At 48.2% G+C, this 21,809-nt stretch overlaps 1 protein-coding gene across 3 annotated transcripts in view; it reads right to left on the reverse strand.

Annotated features, from left to right (window-relative positions):
• CNNM4 (cyclin and CBS domain divalent metal cation transport mediator 4) overlaps positions 1-21,594 on the reverse strand; it is a 37,809-nt gene extending 16,215 nt beyond the window's left edge. For 2 of the 3 annotated variants that reach the window (XR_007130087.1, XM_047745669.1), the window contains exon 1: positions 20,137-21,594. Coding sequence is in view for 2 of the 3 variants with exons in the window: in XM_047745669.1 (XP_047601625.1) it covers positions 20,137-21,538 (1,402 nt within the window). In the remaining variant the exon portion in view is untranslated. The remainder of the gene's footprint in view (positions 1-20,136) is intronic. The other variant, XM_047745670.1, reaches the window with a different exon arrangement.
• Between the last annotated feature and the right edge of the window lie 215 nt (positions 21,595-21,809).

Genomic DNA, 21,809 nt, shown 5'->3' on the forward strand with positions numbered 1-21,809 from the left:
AAAAAGACTGAGAAAATATAGCAAAATGCTTGTATTTGGCTCCTCCATGTGAAATTGTTCATATTTGATTATTTTTGACCAGCCAAAATGATACTTCCATATGATTAAACCTGAAAGTATGGAAGGGTTCAGGATATGGTTTGTTTCTTTTTTATACTTTTTTGAAGAGAGATCCCAACCTTTCCGGAGTCAACAGTATTAATTTTATAATCTGAAAGAAACACATCTATTGGGGTGTCTGGGTGACTCAACTGTTGGGCGTCTGCCTTTGGCTCAGGTCATGATCCCAGCGTCCTGGGATCGAGCCCACATTGGGTTCCCTGCTCTGTGGAAAGCCTGCTTCTCCCTCTCCCGCTCCCCCTGCTTGTGTTCCTCTCTCGCTGTGTCTCTCTGTCAAATAAATAAATAAAATCTTTAAAAAAGAAAAGAAAAGAAACAGATCCATTAGAAGTAGCTTTGAAAAAGACTCTCCTACTGCTTTCCCCAGGGACTCGGGGCTTCTGGAGCCTTTTACACTCCTGCACTGCTCGTAAGGCGCAACACCTGTCTGTGGGAAAGGAGGCACCATGAGGTTGCCCTCGGTCTGCTCTGGGCCACACCTGGCTGGCAAGCTTGCCCACTCTGCCTTTTTTGACCTTTGTCCTGCCAGGTCTCCTCTCAGTCAGACAACCACAGGGAGTCCTCTTTCACTGCCCTCTCCCATCTGGAATGGGGCAGAGTAAGAGACCCCAGAACCTGATGGAGTCCCTGTTCACCCTTGGCTCCGCCCTGAGGGGCTCAACCCTGGGGGCCATTAGCACTCCCTGCCCAGCCTGGCCCCAGCTCTCCCTCCGCCCTTCACCAGCACTGGTATGGCTGCCTTTGCTGTTGGCTGGTGTCCAGCTCGGCCAGGCCCACACTGTGACTCCAGTGCTCTCCATGCTATACCCCAGCCCCACCTACCTCATGCCTGGAACACAGCAGACCCCCAGACTCTGCTGGATCCGTACAAGCTGGTCTCCTGGGTCCCCAGGGAGCCCAGTCCTCTGCCTTCCACAGTGCTCATCTTAGCAAACTGCTGTGTCCTCTTCCCCCCATAAAAAAAACCTTTATAATCTCGTAAAGACCATAAGAAAGACACCTTAGAAGGTGCTGGGTTTCAAAGTCCACAAGGTCCCTGAGAGGCCCTACTTACCAGCTGCAGCTGCCTTTTCTCATGTGGAACATCCAGAGGCCCCAGATCGGACATGGGATTGGCCACTACCTGAGGTGGTGTCCTGGGCATCTTCCCCTGCTGGTCCCCCAGGCTCCCAGCACAGGCCCTAAGTTCTCACATACCTCCCTTGGGGAGAGGTGCTGGCCTCTGGGTGCCAGAAGATGGAATCTCAGGCCATGGGTCTGCACTTGCCGGCAATAGGGCACCTAATTTCCTGGGAATCCGCCCCCCTCCTCCCTCCACCCAAGCAAAGGGGAAAGATTAAGCTGACTATTAATAGTGCTGATCTCGACCAGTAGGAGGGGCAGCCCAACCCAGCAAGATGACACAGGTGGGGCACGCTTAGGCGTAGGCGCAGGCGTAGGCAGGCATAGGCAGGGAAGCAGAGGAGCACAGCCATAGGAGATACAGGCCCGCACAGCCCTCCACCCCCGGGAACCCTCCACAGGCAGGTGGGAGAGCTACACACAAGACCAAGTTTCCCTAAGTATCCCTAAGCAGAGAAGCACAGGTTGGGGAGGGGCAGGGAGTGAGCCATTTAATCAATAAGCAACTTAAGAGAACACCGGGGAGATCCTTAATTTTAATATAAATTATACTATTAGACCACAGAGACTAAAACAGTGCAGTACTGGAGAGAACAATGACATTTTTTTTCTTCAGGATTTGGCAGCACGTGTCAAAACAAAAAATGTGCAAGACCTTGGCCTCAGCCATTTCTTCCACAGTAGGAAAGACTTTGATACAAAGGGAAAAACCCAGGCTGGTGTGCAAGCTGTGGCCAGGAGAGTCCATCTAGTGTGGTTTATAATACAGTACTGCAGCCGCTAAAAATGAGGCTGATACAGACAGAAATTTATTTAAAGAGACAGTGGTTCACCATCTGCGTAAAGCAAAAAGTTACAAAGTAAGAAAATAAGAATGCTTGTTTTTCTGCTTTTGCTTAATGCATTTTATTTTATTTTTAAAGATTTTATTTATTTATTTGACAGACAGAGATCACAAGTACACAGAGAGGCAGGCAGAGAGAAAGCGGGAAGCAGCCTCCCTGCTGAGCAGAGAGCCTTCAGCTCAGGTCATGATCCCAGGGCCCTGGGATCATGACCTGAGAGCTGAAGGCAGAGGCTTTAACCCCCTGAGCCACCCAGGCACCCCACTTAATGCATTTTAAAATCAGCATGTATTACCGTCTTATTTTTACATTTATAATCAGAAAGGGTAAGAATGATGAGGGATACTGAGGGATAGGAGAAAGCAATATAGTTGGTCCACTGCTTACCAGAAGCTGGTTCATTGCTACTTACTAGAGAAAACACACCAAAATATTCACATTCTGAGTGGTGGGATAGGGGGCCTTTCATTTCCTAATCATTTTCCTCCTTTCTGAAAGTTTCTACAATAAATACATTTTTTTTTAAAGATTTTATTTATTTATTTGACAGAGAGAAATCACAAGCAGGCAGAGAGGCAGGCAGAGAGAGAGGAGGAAGCAGGCTCCCCGCTGAGCAGAAAGCCCGATGAGGGGCTCGAACCCAGGACCTGGGATCATGACCTGAGCCGAAGGCAGCAGCTCAACCCACTGAGCCACCCAGGCGCCCCTAAATACATTATTTTTATGTTTTATTAAGGAAGCCATCAATAAATACAGCCACTATAGCTGGTCAGATTTTTTTCTTTTTTTTTTTTTAAGATTTTATTTATTTATTTGTCAGAGAGAATGAGCACAGGCAGAGGCAAAGGAGAAGCAGGCTCCCTGCTGAGAAAGGAGCCTGATGAGGGACTCGATCCCAGGACGCTGGGATCATGACCCAGGCCAAAGGCAGAGGCTTCCTCCTCTCTCTCTCTCTCTGCCTGCCTCTCTGCCTACTTGTGATCTCTGTCTGTCAAATAAATAAATAAAATCTTAAAAAATAAAAAATAAAAAATAAATAAAGTCGCTTGTTTTGAAATACAAATAAATGTGAATGGAGCCTGGAATGAATGCCCCTTTTGGAGACCGTGTTCTAGAAGGTTCCAGATGGGCTGTGTGTGCGTGCAGTGTCAGGCTGTGTTGTTGTCTTGCTCAGAATGGCTGGGCAAGTCTCCTGGTAAGTCTCTAGAAATGCTTTTCTGTTTTGGCAAGTGGGCTGCAGTGTCTGCCTTTCCATTTCTCTTTTCCCTACGACTGTCCTCCTGTCACTTCCTCTTTTTTTTTTTTTAATATTTTATTTATTTATTTGACAGACAGAGATCACAGTATGCAGAGAGGCAGGCAGAGAGAGAGAAAGGAGGAAGCAGGCTCCCTGCTGAGCAGACAGCCTGACGTGGGGAAGCTGGGATCATGACCCAAGCCAAAGGCAGAGGCTTCAACCCACCGAGCCATCCAGGCGCCCCCAAATTAGCGACTTTAGCTTTTGTTTATACAGACTGACAGTGGGCTCTGAGCAGCCAGTCCCTAGGGGAAGGGGCTCCTGCCCTCACTCCATCGTTCTCCAGCCAAGTGAGAGGAGCTACAGACCCCTCATCCTTATGTCTTTAAAAAAAGTTTTTGTGGGGGCACCTGGGTGGCTCAGTGGGTTGAGCTTCTGCCTTTGGCTCGCGTCATGGTCTCGGGGTCCTGGGATCGAGCCCCGCATTGGGCTCTCTGCTCAGCGGGGAACCTGCTTCCCCCTCTCTCTCTGCCTGCCTCGTGATCTCTCTGTGTCAAATAAATAAATAAAATCTTTTTTTAAAAAGTTTTGTGTTTGTTTTATAACATACGTGTTAGTAAAACAATACTTGTATACATTTTTTGAATGGCCAGACCTTCTCTGTCCCCTCTCAAAGGAGCTACACCCGTGTGCCCCTCAGGGCCCATCTCCTCCCCTCAGCTATGAAATAGTGGGGGTAAGCATGTTCTGGGGCAGGGAGCCCAGGCACTGTCCCTTGCACATCTACTACTCACAGGAGGAAACTGAGGCTCAGGGAAGTCCTGTCCAGGATCATCACACTGTGAGGGGGAGAAGAAGCTGAGATTCAGAAAAGGGGCTTCTCTAAGTAATACTCACCTTTCTTCTTTCTTTTTTTTTTTTTTTACATAAAGATTTTTATTTATTTATTTACAGAGAAAGAGATCACAGCTAAGCAGAGAAGCAAACGGAGACAGAGCGGGAAGCCGGCTCTCCGCCGAGCAGAGAACCTGATGCCGGATTCGATTCCAGGACCCTGCAACCTGAGCTGAAGGCAGAGGCTTAACCGACTGAGCCACCCAGGCACCCCTAATACTCTCCTTTTAAACCAAGCACCCCGGGGGGTGCAGCTATTGACAAGCAGAAGTCAGGAGACCCTAAGACTGGTCTCTTACCCAGGGACAGGGCTTCATGGCTTTGATTTTTCATTTAGCCAGCGGTCTCTAATTTTTTAATCTTTTATGATGGAAAATATCAAGCATCTACAAAAGTACAGGAAATAATATAATTACACCCGCAGGGCCCTTCACTGAACTTAAACAATTAACAACTCCAACTCCTGCGGCCAATCTTGTTTCCTCTTCCCTCCTACCCACTTCACTGGCTTATTTTGAAGCAAATCTCAGATTTTATCTGTAAACATCTATAAATTTTACAGGCTCCTGGGTCAGTATCTCTAAAAGATAAGGACTCTTACCTCGCAGACCACAACAGAACACAATACCACATCTAATACGTAATTCCTTAAGATCATTAACATCAAGCGTCTAGTTTCGCTGATTTTTCTTTAATGAGTTTTACATCTAATTTGTATATATATGTATATATCTTTTTCTGATATTGGTAACAAAAGTACAAAGGACATTAAGACCACTTATAATCCTGCCTTCCAAAGACAACTACTATTAACTATTTTTTTTATTAAATACTTTTTAAATTAAATAATTTGTAAATACTTCACATTGTTTTTCCACGTCATATAAATATTTTTAAAAAATGAAAGTCCTGGGGCGCCTGGGTGGCTCAGTGGGTTAAGGCCTCTGCCTTCGGCTCAGGTCATGATCCCAGGGTTCTGGGATCAAGCCCCGAGTCTGACTCTCTGCTCAGCAGGGAGCCTGCTTCCCTTCCTCTCTCTCTGCCTTGCCTCTCTGCCTACTTGTGATCTATGTCTGTCAATAAATAAATAAAATCTTTGAAAGAAAAAAAAAAAAGAAAGTCCTCATAATACTTCATTGGACACATGTGTAAATAATTCTTAACCACAGTGGGCTCTTAAATTACGGTCCCCCTTTTTGTGCCATTATGGAAATCTTTGTTAATAAATGTATTTGGATATATCTCTATGTCCTTCAGATACATTTCTAAAAGGAAAATCACTGGGTCAAAAGACAGATTTGGGGTTTTAAGTTTCTTAGGTTATCTAAGGAGTGAGGTCAGATGGAATGCTGATGCTTTAGTCCTCAGGGATGTGGAAACCTCTCCTGGAAGATACAGCCAGGGAAACAGTTCAGAAGGCGGGGAGGAACACACTAGAGCTATTTTGCACAGCAGAAGAAAATGAAGTGGAGAGAAGATGCTGGTCTGGCTGACAATGCCTCCCTGAGCATGAGAAGGGCAGGGGCAAGCAACCCATCAGGAGGTGCCAAGGGGGTCCCCAGCCTTAGCCTCCTTTCGACTCCTGGACCCTTACAGCAAACTGCCTCCTCCTTTCCACCAGTCCTCTCTGCTCAGGAACACCTCTGAGCATCTATCATCCCGGCTCCTGACCATCTAGCCTCCCACCCCAGCCCTCCAGCCCCTCAGCCAGGAGGAGCGCCGTTCTTAACATACCTCCGGGCTCAACTGCTTACAGACTCAAAGCTCCCTGACTGCCCTGTGAGGCACCTGTTCTTCAGCTCTGTGCAACCAGCTGGTAACCAACAGAAGATTCAATATAAAAGATGGACCATTATTAATGAGGCCACATGTCCCATGTTCATTTGTCAGGAAGATGTAACAGGAAATTCTGCTAAATGCTTAGCTGACTGACATCAGGATACATTAAGTCTGGGGGTAGGGGGCTAGCTTTTTCCTTAACTAACCCTAGTAATCCCATCCGCGTCATAAAAAAAAAAAAAAAAAAAGTCGAAGAATGAAAGAACATTTTTTTTTTCTTTTTACCTTGGTGAACACCCATTGGTAACTGTTAATCACACACTGTGCCCAAATGTTTACAAACTATAAAAATCGGGGCGCCTGGGTGGCTCAGTGGGTTAAGCCGCTGCCTTCGGCTCAGGTCATGATCCCAGGTCCTGGGTTCGAGCCCCGCATCCGGCTTTCTGCTCGGCAGGGAGCCTGCTTCCTCCTCTCTCTCTCTGCCTGCCTCTGCCTACTTGTGATTTCTCTCTGTCAAATAAATAAATAAAATCTTTAAAAAAAAAAAAAACTATAAAAATCATCCTAGACCTCACATCCAAACATGAGAGAGAAAAACTGCAGCAACATTTGGTGTGGGGCTGAGGCTGTTACAAGTAGAAGCAGGGGAGGAGGTGGAAAAGGGCAAGAATATTACTTGGTATGTTCAAACTTGCTCACCCAAACTGGGCTATTAGTAGAAGAGGGAAAAGGGACTTAATTACCGAAGAATTATTTTTCCTGCCATAAAACAAAACCCAAAACCCTAACAGAGATATCTTGTACTGTCTTCCTCCGTGGTTGGTTGGTTAATGGCTGGGAAAAAAAAATAGTTAGTAGACCTCTCTCTCATGAACACAGATGCCAAAATTCTAAATAAAGAAATTGGTAAATCAAATCCAATGATGCGTGGCTAGAATCATACATGATGACTAAGTCAGGTTTATTCCAGTTATGCAATAAATGTTTATGGGTGAACATTTAAAAATCAATCGGTATAATTCAGAAAAAAGGAGATAAATCATTCAAACATCTCAACAGTTACTTAAAAAGCATTTGGTAAAATTCAAAATCATAGCTACTGACAAATTTGGAAAGCCTACCCTGAAATCTAAACTGAGGCACCACCAGTTCAACACCATCCTAGAGGTCCTAGCCAATGAAATTAAGCAAGAACAAGATATAAAATGTGTAAGGTGTAGCAGTAAGTAAATAAAACTGCCATTGTTCACAGGCAACATAATTACGTGTGTAAACAATCCAAAAGAATCTAAAATAAACTATTAGAATTAATGAGTAAATTTAACAAGGCCAATGGATTAAAGGTCACTGTACAAAAATTATCCATACTTGTGCTGTATTATAAAGAATACATCTGGGGCACCTGGGTGGCTGAGTTGGTTAAGCGGCTGCCTTTGGCTCAAGTCATAAACCTAGGTTCCTGGGGTGGAGTCCCGCATTGGGCTCCCTGTTCACTGGGGAGCCTGCTTCTCCCTCTCTCTTTGCTACACCCCTTGCTAGTGAGTGCATTCTCTCTTACTCTCTCAAATAAATAAATAAAATCTTAAAAGAAAAAAAAATACATTTGGTCCTGGACCCTGGCTTCCCAAATGCCTTGGAATTTCCTGAGTAAACAGAAGCAGCTTTTGTTATCCTAATGAACAACTCCAGGTGGGCCCCTAGATAGCTTCAGGGCAGGGCTGGTCACCAGCAAAGCCAAGCATTAGAGGGTCAGACCTTTCAGGTGTCCTACATCTAGGGAAGGCAGCAAGCCAGGCACTGAGTCCAATCACGTAGCCAATAACTTAATCATTTATGCCCAGACACTGAAATTCTGATAAAAACTCTGGACTGCACCTGAGGAGGGTGGGGAAGGAAAAAAAAAATGACCCTCTGCACCTCCAGAGCTCAGTGGAGCTTCTCACTGTAAACACACTGACGTGCCCAGAGACGGACACACCCCAACCCTAGGGGTAGAGGGCAGAAGCCCTGCATTGCTGATTGTTCCAGACCTCATCCTATGTGTATCCTTTAAGATAAAACTGGAACCCTCAGTGTAGCACTTCTCTGAATTCTAGGGGTCATTCTAGTGAATCATTAAACCTGAGGGGTGTCGTGGGAACCCTAAATCTACAGCCAGCTGTCGGGGGGGAGCGCGGCTTGTGACTGGTATGTGAAGCGAGGGGAGCATGTGGAAGGACCCCAACTCCCCTCGCTAACTCCGGGTGGTGAGCATCAGAACGGCACTGCAGCACACCTAGATCAGAACAATGTGCAACCAACATTCTTGAAAACGAAATTTTAAAGACACCTCTCAAAAATCATCAAATACCTCGAATACATCCAAGAAAAGATGTGTAAGACTTCTGTACAGAAACTGACAAAACATTGTTGAAAGAAATTAAGAGGATATCAAGAAATGAGGGGTAACCATGTCTACGGAAGGAAAGACTCATCACTATAAAAATGTCAGGTCTTGGGGCACCTGGGTGGCTCCGTGGGTTAAAGCCTCTGCCTTCCGCTCAGGTCATGATCCCAGAGTCCTGGGACAGAGCCCCGCATCGGGCTCTCTGTTCAGCGGGGAGCCTGCTTCCTCCTCTCTCTCTGCCTGTCAAATAAATAAGTAAAAATCTTAAAAAAAAAAAAAAAAAAAAAAAGGTCTTCAAATGGATCTCTAGGTTCAATGCAATTCCATTAAATTCTCAGGAAAAAAGATAAAGGATAGTCAAGATAATCTTGAAGAACAAAGAACAGAATCATTATTACCAAAGAACAAAACCTATTAGAAAACTACAGCAAGTATGTCAATGTAGTACTGGCACAAGGACAGACAAACAGACCAATGGAATATGAGAGTCCAGAGAGACCCACACATACACAGCTCAGCCCGGAAAGACAGTCTGCAATAAGCAGCACTGGACCAGACGGATAAGGTGTATGGATTTAAAAGAAGAATCAGACTGTAACACCTCAGAAACAAAGATAAATTCCAGAAGGATTACAGATCTAAATGTGAAAGGCAAACAATATAGCTTCTAGAAAATAACACAGGATAACAGCTTCCTAACTTGTGTATAGGCAAAGAATCTTAAACAGGACATAAAAAGCACTAACCCATAATGGACACTAAGCATATGAAGGTGTGCTCAACATCGTTAGTCACTAGGGAGGGCGCCTGGGAGCTCAGTTGGTTGAGCGACTGCCTTGAGCTCAGGTCCTGACCCTGGAGTCCCAGGATGGAGTCCCTCAGCGAGCTTCCTGCTCAGCAGGGGGTCTGCTGCTCCCTCTGACATTCCCCCTTTCAGGCTCACTCTCATTCTCTCCCTCAAATAAATAAAATCTTTCAAAAAAAAATTAGTCATTAGGGAAATGTATAATCAAATCACACCGAGATACTACCACTGGCTAAAATGAAACAAATAAATAAAAAGTTGACAATACCAGAGTTGTAGGGACAGGAGTATAACCGGGTAAGAGCAAAGAGCATTTTGGAAAACTGCCTCATCTGTGCCTATACTATAGGATATTCCCAAAGGAAAAGCCTACATAACATCACCAAAAGTTATGCAGGAGAGCACTTGTAGTGGCCTTATTTAAACAACTACAGGGGCGCCTGGGTGGCTCAGTGGGTTAAGCCGCTGCCTTCGGCTCGGGTCATGATCTCGGGGTCCTGGGATCGAGTCCCACATCGGGCTCTCTGCTCAGCGGGAAGCCTGCTTCCCTCTCTCTCTCTGCCTTCCTCTCCATCTACTTGTGATCTCTCTCTGTCAAATAAATAAATAAATAAATCTTTAAAAAAATAAAATAAAATAAACAACTACAAATTGGAAACAACTGAAATGTCATCAACTTCCCAGTTGATTCCTACCATGGAATACTATCTAGCAACAAAAAGTAATGAACTCCAGCTACATACAACAATGGATGAAACTCATAACCTTTATGTCAAGCAGAAGGCATCAGACACAAAAGACACATACTGATGATTCACTTGTAAAAGTTCAGAAACGGGGGCGCCTGGGTGGCTCAGTGGGTTAAGCCTCTGCCTTCGGCTCAGGTCATGATCCCAGGGTCCTGGAATCGAGCCCCATATTGGGCTCTCTGCTCAGCGGGGAGCCTGCTTCTCCCTCTCTCTCTGCCTGCCTCTCTGCCTACTTGTGATCTCTCTGTGTCAAATAAATAAATAAAATCTTTTAAAAAAAGTTCAGAAACGGAAAAAATTGACCCATGATGATTGGGGGAACGGGGGTAGTGACTGGGAGGGTTCCCTAGACGGTACACACTCTTCTACTTTGTTGGTAATGTTCTATTTCCTAAGCTCAGTGACAGTTACACAGGGGTGTTCCTTTGCCAAAAACTATCAAATCGTACACTTATGATTTACGTACTTGCTTCAAAGGAAGGTGGTCAGAAGGTACAAACTTCCAGTTATAAATAAGATAAAGTAGTTTTGGATATGTAATGCCCAACATGGTGACTACAGTTAAGAATATTATGTCATATATATGAAAACTGCGGAAAAAAAAATAGATCTTAGGAGCGCCTGGGTGGGGCTCAGTTGGTTAAAGCAGCAGCCTTTGGCTCAGGTCATGATCTGAGAGTCCTGGGATCTACCTAGGGCTCCTTGCTCAACAGGGAGTCTGCTTCTCCCTCTCCCCCTGCTGCGCCCCCTGCTTGTGCTTTCCCTCTCTATCAAATTAAATAAACAAATAAATAAAAACTTCTCATCACAAGAAAAAGAAACCTTGTATCTCTGTGTGGTGAGTGACGGATATAGTTAACTAGACTTACTGTGGCAAACATCTATGAAAATACAGAATCATTATGCTGTACACCTAAAACAAATATCATGTTCTATGTCAACTGTACCTCAACTTAAAAAAAAAATATCTAGAACTGACCATAAATCTTCCAGCCTAGAATTACTGGAATTTCCCAATCTTCTCATTTCTTAATATCCACGTTCTTACTGAAAAGCGACACAGAGCAGAGTTAAGAGCTTGGCCCCGGGAGGAGAACAGCTGCTGCAGCCACTTAAGTCGTCACACTTCTGGAAAAGATTCTTAGCCTCTCGGAGCATGGGTTCCTATCTATAGCATTTGGCGGATTAATTAAGTATTCAATAAAGGTTAACCATTAATGAAGGCACTTCTTCCTTCCTTCTGCTCTCTGCTCTTACTCAGCCTTTTCCAGAGCTCTGGGTCTGGGGCATTTCTGGGGACACTGGGTCTCCTGGGGAATCTCTGCTCCCTTGGATTCCCCCTCTACCCTCTGCTGCTCTTCCATCTTTACCTCTTCTCTCCCTAACAGGGACACCGGGCAGGGAGCAGACAAAGGGGGAGCCCTGACATGAAACCACCCAAGGAGAAGTACCCCTTGCCCTGCGCTGCCTGGCTTCCCTGATCCTCCAATTCTGCTCCCCACGGTGAGAATGCAGATGTGTGGCCAATCAGGATGGCAGGATTGTTTCTCGGATATGCAGGAAACAAACAATTCAGGAAATGAGGGGAATCTCCTCAGTTTTAAGTTTCTCTGCCATACATTTTTTTGCTTCAGCTCTGGCTTCTGTTAGTTACCCTTAACATACACACTGGGACCCAGATAAGATGGTATCTGAATTGGCAGGTAATTATCTCGTGGGCTCTTTTGACCTCAATGTCTTCATAATTCCCAGAAAGGCACCACACCTGGACAGCGGGGCAGCCTGCTCCAAGAGCCGGTACATGAGAACCACCGCAGCCCACAGTGGTATCAGCGCCAACTGGGGCACCTTTGGATAGTAATAACAATAATTTTTAAAATGGCTAACATTTATTGCATGAGGACAATGGTGCCAGGCACTGAGCTAAGCACTCTACATTGGCTTACCTCAGTAGTCCTCACCACAGCCCCCTGAGCTGGACAGCGTCATTAATGTGGCTAGCCAAATCACCAACCAAAGAGAAATTTTTCAGAGCCTTCGAGTCAGCCACTATTTTGAGCCTTTCATGAAATAAACCCACTTGCATAAGCTTTACTCCAGTTTTTAAACTTATTCTTAGGGAAGAATGAAGAGAGCTGGACTAATTTTTAAGATTTTATATATCTGTTTTAGAGAGAAAGAACACGAGCAGGATGGACGGGGAGAGAGTGAGAGAGAGAATCCCAAGCTGACTCCCCACTGAGCAAAGCCCAACCTGGGGCTCAATCCCACAGACCCTGAGATCATGACCTGAGCCAAAACCAAGAGTCTGACTCTAAGCCAAACGCCCCACCCAAGCAACCCCAGACTCATTTTAAAGAAGGAGTCCAGGGGACTGTGTGGGTGTGCATACGTGCATATGGGTATGTATGCGAGAGTCTGCTTACAGAGGTAACTGTGTGTGAGTCTGCCCACCTGTGTGTGGGGGTGAAGTGTATGTTTAAGCATGCCTGTGTGGGGGCAGGTGTGTATGCGTGTATGTGTGAGCCTGTCCTTGTGTGTATTTGGTGGGGGAAGGGATGAGTGCGAGTGGGAGTAAGCCTGCCTGGGCTGGGGGGACAAGAGTCTCCTTCCAACCAAGGCTCCTGGCTGCCTGCTGGCCAGAGACCAGGCGTTCCAGAGAGCCCGGGGAAACCAGTCTTTCAAGAACCCTGCCCAGGTCACAGGAAATCAGCCCTGCAGCATGGAAGCGACTCTGACTATAACCTCTAGGGAATGCTCTAGCAACACCAAGTTTAACCCCCAGTAAAACAGGCCGGCGGCTAAAAACAAAACAAAACAAAATGAAACAAACAAAAAAACACCCAACAACAAAAAAACCAGGCTGGCAGCGGCACACCCCAACCTTCTGGGCTCGCCTTTTTATCAGCCACACAGTGCTGCCCAGCCCTCCTTCTGGGGACACCCTCCCAAGAAGCCCAGGGATAGAAAGGGATTTCTCGTCTTATTCTGAAAGAACCAATCTAAACTGGGTTCCAAAAGGCAGGGCAATGTAGACAATGGTTTCAATGTGAAAATACATATGAACGGCCAAGAAACTACACAGCTGTGAAATGAAAATGGTTTTGATCCTGCTGTTTGTGACACGACTTTAAGAATCAATTTCTAGGGGCGCCTGGGTGGCTCAGTGGGTTAAAGCCTCTGCCTTCGGCTCAGGTCATGGTCCCGGAGTCCTGGGATGGAGCCCCACGTGGGGCTCTCTGCTCAGCGGGGAGCCTGCTTCCTCCTCTCTCTCTCTGCCTACCTCTCTGCCTACTTGTGATCTCTGTCAAATAAATAAATAAAATCTTAAAAAAAAAAAAAGAATCAATTTCTAAAGAAGTTACTGTAATAAATCAAAATATTAAAAATAGTTTTCTCCAGATGACAGATTCATGGGTTGTTTTGTTTAGATTTGTGTGTTTTCTAAAGGCCTGACAATGAGATGTATCTCTTTCAAAATAACCACCAGTAAAAAGAAAATCATGTAACAAATGGAAAACGAATTGACTCAGGAGTCCAAACTCCAGTCTATGGGATGAACCAGGAGTCCTTCATGCAGCCACAAAGCCTTTTATGACAGGATGTCTTGGGACATCCACGCACAGGCGTGACAAGGGGATAACCTGAGGGACAGGACGGGCCAGCACCTTGTCGCAGGGTCGTGCCTGACAGCAGACAGAGGGACTCAGAGGAGGAGAGGACGGGGCTGGATCAAATACCAACTAGCTGTGCCCCGTCATCTTAGCCCAGGGCCATCTCAGGAACCCCTGGCAAATTCCGTGACTCTCACACCCACAGAAAGGGCTGCGAAGCAGTCACAACATGAGGAGCAATTTTACCCGAAGCTGGTACCAACAACCGTGAAGCTCATTTCTTATCCTGTGGTCTTGTCCAAGTTCTCCCAGAACAAGAGGCACAGAAGTAGAAAAACTCCGTGTCTATTCACCCTTGAAGATCCAGCTGGAATGCCACCTCCTTTGGAGTGTCTTCCCTGACTTCTACTGACCAGAAAGGTGTCTGCTTCCTGGAAGGCCCTGCCCCTTACCCACTTCTCCTGTGGGAAACAATCCTGTGTTTTTGTGTTTCTGTGCAACTAAGTATTTTCAAGGTTAACCATCTGTTCAGTACCTCCTATCTTGACTGTAGGTGTTTGGGAAAACTCTGGAGCTGGGATTTCTAATTTCTAATTTCTAAAATACAAGACTTTTGAAAACTAGACACTAGTGTGATCTCGGTATGATCTAAGGTCTTATTTGGCCTTAGACAAGGCAGCAACTTCCGGGGTCACAAGGAAGAGCTTTTGGATGAGCTCTGTCAACAGAAGGCTGAGGAAACTGCTCTCTGTCCTGGCTCCTCTGTGGAAGCTGGTCCACCACCGGCTGAGCAAGGGGGGAAGAGGTACATCACCCTATCCATGGTGGCCATGCTCCACGGCCATGAGCCCCTCACAAAGAGAAAGTGCCGAGGAGCCTGGCCAGCCTTCCGTCAGCTGCCTGAGTAGGCAGCTCCTGTCACTCACTCAGATACACTTGCCCCAGGGCCAGCTTCTCCAGCTCAGATCACCAGCTCAGCTGGAGGCTGTTTCCAGGTGGAGCTGTGGGAGGTCAGGTGTGCGGCTGCCTTCACTCTCCACTTGAGGCTGTGCTCTCCCAGCATCTTGGGACTTGACTGTCCCATCCCCCCAGTCTGTGCTTAGCCCTCACCCTATCTGGCTTTCCCAGGAGGCTCCCCAAACCACGCCTGCTTGGGTCTTTTTCACCTCTCCGAGGAGCCCCTTTAATGGGGTTTCTACACTCTTTGCCAGTGCTGCCAGCTTTCAAACCTTTAACCCTGGTCCTGGACTTACTCCCAAGCCCCTCATGGGGCTTTCGCCTTCACACTTGCCTAGATGGACCACACCCTGGTGCTGCTCTGTATGGTCCAGAAGGCGACACCCTAGACCCACTGAGTTCGCCTCTGCGTTTTAAGAAAACATCTAGGCAGTTCGGTTGTACATTTAAGTGGGAGACACTCTGATGAGCACAGAGGAGTCCAATCAAGGGTCACATAGCTATAATTTACCACCAGGACCCACGCCCCAACCCTCCAAACTGTCTCTGCTTCCTCCTCTCCCTGCTTCTGTTAAATGACATCATCAACCTGAATCCCTAGCTAGAAAGCTCAGATGTTCACAACTGCTTCCTGGCCCCAACTCCAGCATCTCCAAAATGAACACCGAGTCCTGTTATTCTGACTTCAGAAGCATCTCGTGGGCCTAGGCCTTCCTTGGCCCCACTGCACCTACCTGAACCGGGAACAGTAAGCTTTGTTTACAAGGTCTGTCTCTCTGCTAGACTGCCAGTTCCGTCAACAGAGCTGTTCTAGTCCTCTCTGACTCCCAACAGCGAGCACGGTGTCTGACACACAGGCCTCAAAAAATTAGATGTCTGTTGCAACAAATGAATGAATAAGTAAACAGAGAAAAATAAGATACTTTAAGTGTTTCAGACAGTAGGAACCAAAAGTGAATGCAAAAATTATGCACTGTTTTTTCTTGACTTGATAAAGTTGTTTCAGGAAGAAAGAAGAACGTGGGAGAAGTGTGATGTGGCACAGATGGAAATATGGGAGGAGTTTTCAACGAAAATATTTCTAGCTTTTTCCCCTTCAATACATAAACACACTAACTTTCTACGAGGCCAGTAATAGGTCCAAAGTCACCTCATGGATCAGAGACCAAGCTGGGTGGAATTTAAACCCAAGTCTTCACAGGGGGCTAGATGGTTATAAAGTAGGTGGGGAAAGATAAGAGGACTACAGAGCCGAAGGCCTGAGAGGGGCAGGAATGTCATGGAGGGAAGGAAAGCAGAAATCTGGAAGGTGGGCTTCATTGTGGGGCTGGAGCTTCTGACTTCTACTTGGTAGAGTTTATTCTTTACTCTGCCTCCAGCGTCTGGGAGGGCATCTTCGGTAAAGGAAAAATGCAATTGGGCCCCGAGTAGCCCAGGGAGCCTCTGTTCTAAAATCTCAAGCTGTAGACAAGCCAACTACAACACCCAGTGCTGCAAACAATTCTAGGAGAAGTGTTAAGTCAAGGACCAAGGTCAAATGGTATGAGCCTCTCAGTGAGTGGCTTTACAGCTCTAGCCAACCAGATGGTCTAACTCCTAGGTCCTGTGGGGCCTAGTTCGGTGTCTTGCACAGAGAGTATGTGTCCATAAATTCATGATAAATGCCTTGAGCTGGGAGGCAAAGCAGCTGGGAAGCTGTAACCCTGCCTTAGTCTCCCAGGAACAGCTCAGGCCCATGCAGGCATGGACTCCCAGAGCCTGTCTCTAAGTGTGTATGCAGGAGCAGCTTCATGACTCAACTCAGAAGGGAAGCTCTGTATACGCCTGATGGTCAAAAACCACTTATTCATAGAAAGTGAGGCAAAAGAAAGGGGAACCATGCATCACACTCAAGACTCCAAACTCGGCTTCTCAGGAGCCATTAATATACACACGTCGTTGTAGGAGCCCCTCCTGTCTTTCTGGGTGCAACTGGAAAGATCAAGTCCCCTGGGTATTGGCTCCTCAAAATTCTAATACTATGGAATGGGGATAATTCTGTCCCAAACCTAACAGATCACATGTTCATTCAGTGACTTTTTATTTGAGATCTCATCTTCCTATGGGCCAAGAACCATTCTAGGGGCCAGGGATACACCAGTGAACAATACAAGGAGCTCTGCTCTTTGGAACTTAATATTCCAACAGGAGGAGACACACAATAAACAGCATAGCAAATCTGTAAATTATGGAGTTGTCAGAAAGTGAATTGTGGGGCGCCTGGGTGGCTTGGTGGTTAGGCCTCTGGCTTCCACTCGGGTAATGATCCTGGGGTTCTGGGATTGAGCCCCACATCGGGTTCTCTGCTCAGCAGGGAGCCTGTTTCCGCCTCTCTCTCTGCCTGTCTCTCTGCCTACTCGTGATCTCTGTCTGTTGAATAAATAAATAAAATCTTAAAAAAAAAAAAGAAAGAAAGTGATCTGTGCTATGAGAAAAAGAAAAATTAGCACAGGGTAGAGGAGATGAGGGAGGTGGGGGAGGATGGGAGGTTATAGCTTTAAATAGGGCACTGAGAAAATGAGGCTGAAGCAGACCTGAGGGCGGGGAGAGGGTGAGGGTGACAACATCTGGGGAAAAACATTCCAGCCTTAAGGAACAGCCAGGGCAAAGGCCCTCAGGTGGGAGCGTCCCAGTTGTGTTCAAGAAACAGCAAGAAGGGGACGCCTGGGTGGCTCAGTTGGTTGGACTACTGCCTTCGGCTCAGGTCATGATCCCGGAATCCCGGGATCGAGTCCCACATCAGGCTCCCAGCTCCATGGGGAGTCTGCTTCTCCCTCTGACCTTCTCCTAGCTCATGCTCTCTCTCACTGTCTCTCTCTCAAATAAATAAATAAAATCTTAAAAAAAAAAAAAAAAAGAAAAGAAACAGCAAGAAGGCCAGCAGAGCTCGCCAGGCATTCATTAGTTGTTCAACTTTCGTTCATTCATTCATTCATTTAACAAACACTCACTGAAGATCCACCTCTTTACCAGGCCCTGAGTGGTGAAAACACTAGTCAGGTATGATCCCTACCCACGGGGGGAGCTCGTCAAAGTGGAGGCACAAAGAGATAAAATGACCTTAAAAGAAGATTACACCCAGAGCTGAAAGACTGGCAGAAGTCAGGGATCTTCCCCAACTTGCAGAGTCCACTGAAGCATAGGAAGGACCCTCAGGAGATGCTCAGCGAAACCTGGCAAGCCCCCAGCTCTTGTTTCAACGCTTCTGGCAATGCTAGCCATGTTAACCTTGCTCATTTCTTTTTCTTAGCTATGAAAAAAGCCAAACACCAGATCTGTAAACAGAATCTTTTAAGATGCAGACATAAAGTGTCTGCCATTTCCAAGAGGGCCTCAGACTAAAATGGTACATGCCAGATGGAAAGATCTGGGAGAACCATGCTGGGGGCAGCCCAGGGTGGCAATGATTTAGGATGGAATCATAATGCCCCAGGGTGTGTCCATTAGGGGTGACCATCATATCACTCACATCTCAGCAGCTTCATGCTACACTGGGCAGGCTATGCCTGCATTTCCATGGAATTAGCAGCACCCCTCCAGGGCCAGGCTTCAGGTTCAAACCACCAGCCTCTGTTAAGGAGACTCCAGTGAACTAAAATTTACATCTGGAGAATTCCATTCATCAGAGCTCTGGCCTGAAAGATGCTAGCTCTGTTTTCCCAGCTTCCTGACGTGGTACTTCTTTTTACAAGAAGAGTCCAAAGATGGCCCTGCCAAGATCCAGGAAGCTCCCACCTGAAAAGGGCTCAGCCCTCCTATCAGGGGCTGGGAAGCCTAGCCAAGCTAATCCATACTGGTTGGCTCCAGATCCAAACTGAACGATGCAAACGTGCTTGTTGGGTATGTCACCAGCAACAGTCCCAAAGACCACAGAGGTGGTGAGCAGGAAGCTGCCCTGGTGAGTCCTAACCAGGTTCCTGACCCAGCAACAAGGGAGAAGTCCTCAGGGCCAAGAGGCTGCAGGGTGGGGGTGGGGCACAGATCCTCACTGCTCCAGCATCTGCTACCTGGGAGAAACACGTTCCTGGGCCTGCACCTGCAACGCTACCACCAGCATGGTGGCATCACCACCAGATGTCCATGGCCCTTCAGTCTGTCTGCAATGGGACCACCTTACCAGGCTATCTTCCACTTGGACTTCTGTTACTCGAGTCCTTCTCAGTTCTGATGCTCAGATTCACTCTGTCACTCTGAAAAAGGAAGGGTGCAAGTATCCCACTCCGGCCCTGACCAGAGCATCTTTTCAGAGCAAACCTGGCAAGGCCTGCTCCTACCTATCCCAGCCCAGCCTATCACCACTGACCCATCCAGTTCCAGGCTCTCCCCTCCTGTCGTGAAATAATCGATTGACAAGCACCTGAAGCTTGCTCCCTGCTGGAGTGCAGAAGTCGCTCCCAGCCCTGGGCTGGCAGGCTGCCTTAGCCGGCAGGAGCTCTACCCATGAAGAAGGGAAGCAAAAGCCTGGATTTAAGATGTGCTCCCTTCCCCCAACCCCCATTCCTTTATAAAGAGCTTCCCTTTCTGCCTCCTCACTCCTTTTGGCCTAGGAGGGTTTTACTCCATAATTGGCTTGTTTACCACCACTGAGGATTTCTGAGTAGCAAAGGTGGAAGGAAAGTTTTGCTGGAAGTAAAGGAAAGGGGTGTGTGCCCTGAGTTTTGGGGCTGATGAGTAAAACCTCCGAGTGCCTCTCTAACTACCTGAGAACTGGCCAAGAACCCATGTGAGAGAAAAACACAAGGCACAGCAAGGCCAGCTGAGGATTTCCAGCCAACCACAGGAGGGAAGCTGATGTTTGGCGCCTGGGAAAAGACAGAACAATAACCAAAACTTGATCTGCTTGCTTCTGCTGAATTGTCGAAAGCATTACTTGGCACTGTTCTGAGTAGGGAGCCAAACAGAGACCTCTCAATTCAGCTTCTGTGGGTTAGGAGATCCAGAAACATCACTCTTGCTCAAAACTTCCAACAGCTCCAAGCAAATGCACCGCCCTGACTCCAGGCTCTTCCCCAAGGCCCCAGATGACTCAGCCTCTCCCCACTGACCACTGACCACGGAGCAGCTCAACCAAGCTCCAATCCAGCTCAACAGGACCACCTGCTAGGCCCAAAGCACATCCTTTGCTCCTTGTGGGGATGCCCCTGCCTTGGGTACCAGGTATCCCCACATCTTCAGGCTCTCCTTCAATACTCCCTCCCCTGTGATGGTTTTCCCAGGGCCCCAGCCCCTTCCCCATGGCACCCCAATCAGATGTGTGGCCCCACGCACTAATCTCTGTGGCCTCTTTGAAGGCGTTAGCCTTACTCCGTGCTGCTTCAGTAGCTCCCTGAGGCCTTGCTCTATCCCTCCAAGCGCACAAGCCTGTCTCAGCTCTGATTCACCTGACGCACAAAGCACAGTACCTGGCAAGGCGGCAGATGCTTACGAACTGATCCCGCTGCCCCAAATACCATCCACCTCAGAGGCACAGAAGTGATGGGCAAAGGAACAGTCACACCAAAAACACTAAGGCCAGCTGACACAAAACAGGCAAGCAAACGACAGGCGTCCCAAAGCCAGCTAAACGGGGAGAGCTCTATCCGGCCTTACCCTTCTTGAACTCCTCCAGCATGGCATCCAACTTGGTGTCGTGGAAGACGAAATGCACTGGGTGGTTATAGAAGCGGGTGATGGTCTTGAGGGGGGTGCAGTCATCAGGGTCCACGAAGGCCAAGTCTTTGACATAGAGGATATCGACAATATTGGACTGCTCGTCTTCAAACACAGGGATGCGGGTGTAGCCGCTCTCCATGATCTCCGACATGGTATTGAAGTCCAGGATGGCATCGCTGCGGATCATGAAGCAGTCTTGGAGCTGGGTCATGATATCCTCCACGGTTTTGGTCCGTAGCTCCAGGGCACCCTGGATCATGTTTAGCTCCTCTTTCACCAGGTCGTTATAGGGCTCCGTTACCTTCAACATCTCCATCAGCTTCTCCCGGTTGTAAACGGTGCGAATCTCCTGCCCCAAAACAAAATCCAGGAGCTTGCTGATGGGGAAACTGAGGGGGAAGGTGAGTAGCATAAAGAATTTGGTGAGGATGATAGTGTTGGCACCCACAGCCAGGCCATGGCGGGAGCACAAGGCCTGAGGAACGATCTCCCCAAAGATGACAATGCCAATGGTGGAGGAGGCCACCGCCATGAGCCCAGACCCGATGAGGTTGTCTAGAAGGATGGTGAGGGAAGTGTTGACCAGCACGTTTCCCAGAAGCAGAGAGCAGAGTAAGTAGTTGCCCTTGCGCCGGATGGGCTCGATCTTGCGGGCATAGCGTCTCTCCTTCTCGGTGCCACAGTTCTGCACGATACGCAGCTCCATGGGGTCCAGGGCCATAAGCCCCAGGTTGAGGCCAGAAAACATGCCCGACAGCACCAGCAGCACCGTAATGAGGAGGATGTGCAGCCAGAAGGGCAGGAACCTCCCAGCCTCCTCCACCATGAAGAGTAGCGAATCCTTATCGGTCCACCTCTGCCAAGGCCCGTTCACCCCGGCCCGGGTACACAATGCATACAACTTCATGTTCTCGCTCCTCCGGAGGAACTTAGTGAGCACCACCAGCATCCCGGACGTGTTCCCCCGGCTCACGTTGACCAGCTGCTGGACGACCAGGTCCTTGGTGAGCTCGGGACAGTTGGTGGAGTTCTGGATCGCCTCTAAGTTGTCCACCTCGGTGAAGGAGATCAGGTTGCTGGAGAGGGAGCCCAGCCTCTGGCCGTACAGCCTCAGGTTCACCGTGCTGCCCTCGGACACGAAGATGATGCCCTCCGGGTTCATCCCACACGATTTGTTGCAGCTCGCCAGTCTCATGCCCAGGATGGCGCCCCACTGGGGGTCGCCCTGGCCCCGGGCCCCCCGCGCCCACATCAGCACCAGCAGCAGCAGCGCGGCCAGGAGGAGGCGCCCTCGGGCCGACACCCCGCCCGGGCGCCCGCCCCCGCCCACCGGCGCCATGTTGCTCCGGCTCGGCCGCCGCCGCTCCCCCGCGCCCCGCCGCGCGGCCCGGCTCCCGCCGCCGCTCCTGCCGCCTCGACGCCGCCGAGCCAACTGCCCGGGCCCCGGGCCTGACGTCAGGTCAGCGCCCCGCCCGCCCCGCCCCGCCGACCCACGCCCCTCATTTGCATGGGAGACTCCGCCTCCGGGCGCGCGCCTCCAGTGCCCGCCCTTAAGGGGGTTCGGAGCTTAAGGTGGAGCGGCGCCCGAGCGCGGGAGCCAAGGGCGGACG

The sequence above is a fragment of the Lutra lutra genome, chromosome 9 (genome assembly GCF_902655055.1).
Source record: "Lutra lutra chromosome 9, mLutLut1.2, whole genome shotgun sequence".
NCBI lineage: Eukaryota > Metazoa > Chordata > Mammalia > Carnivora > Mustelidae > Lutra > Lutra lutra.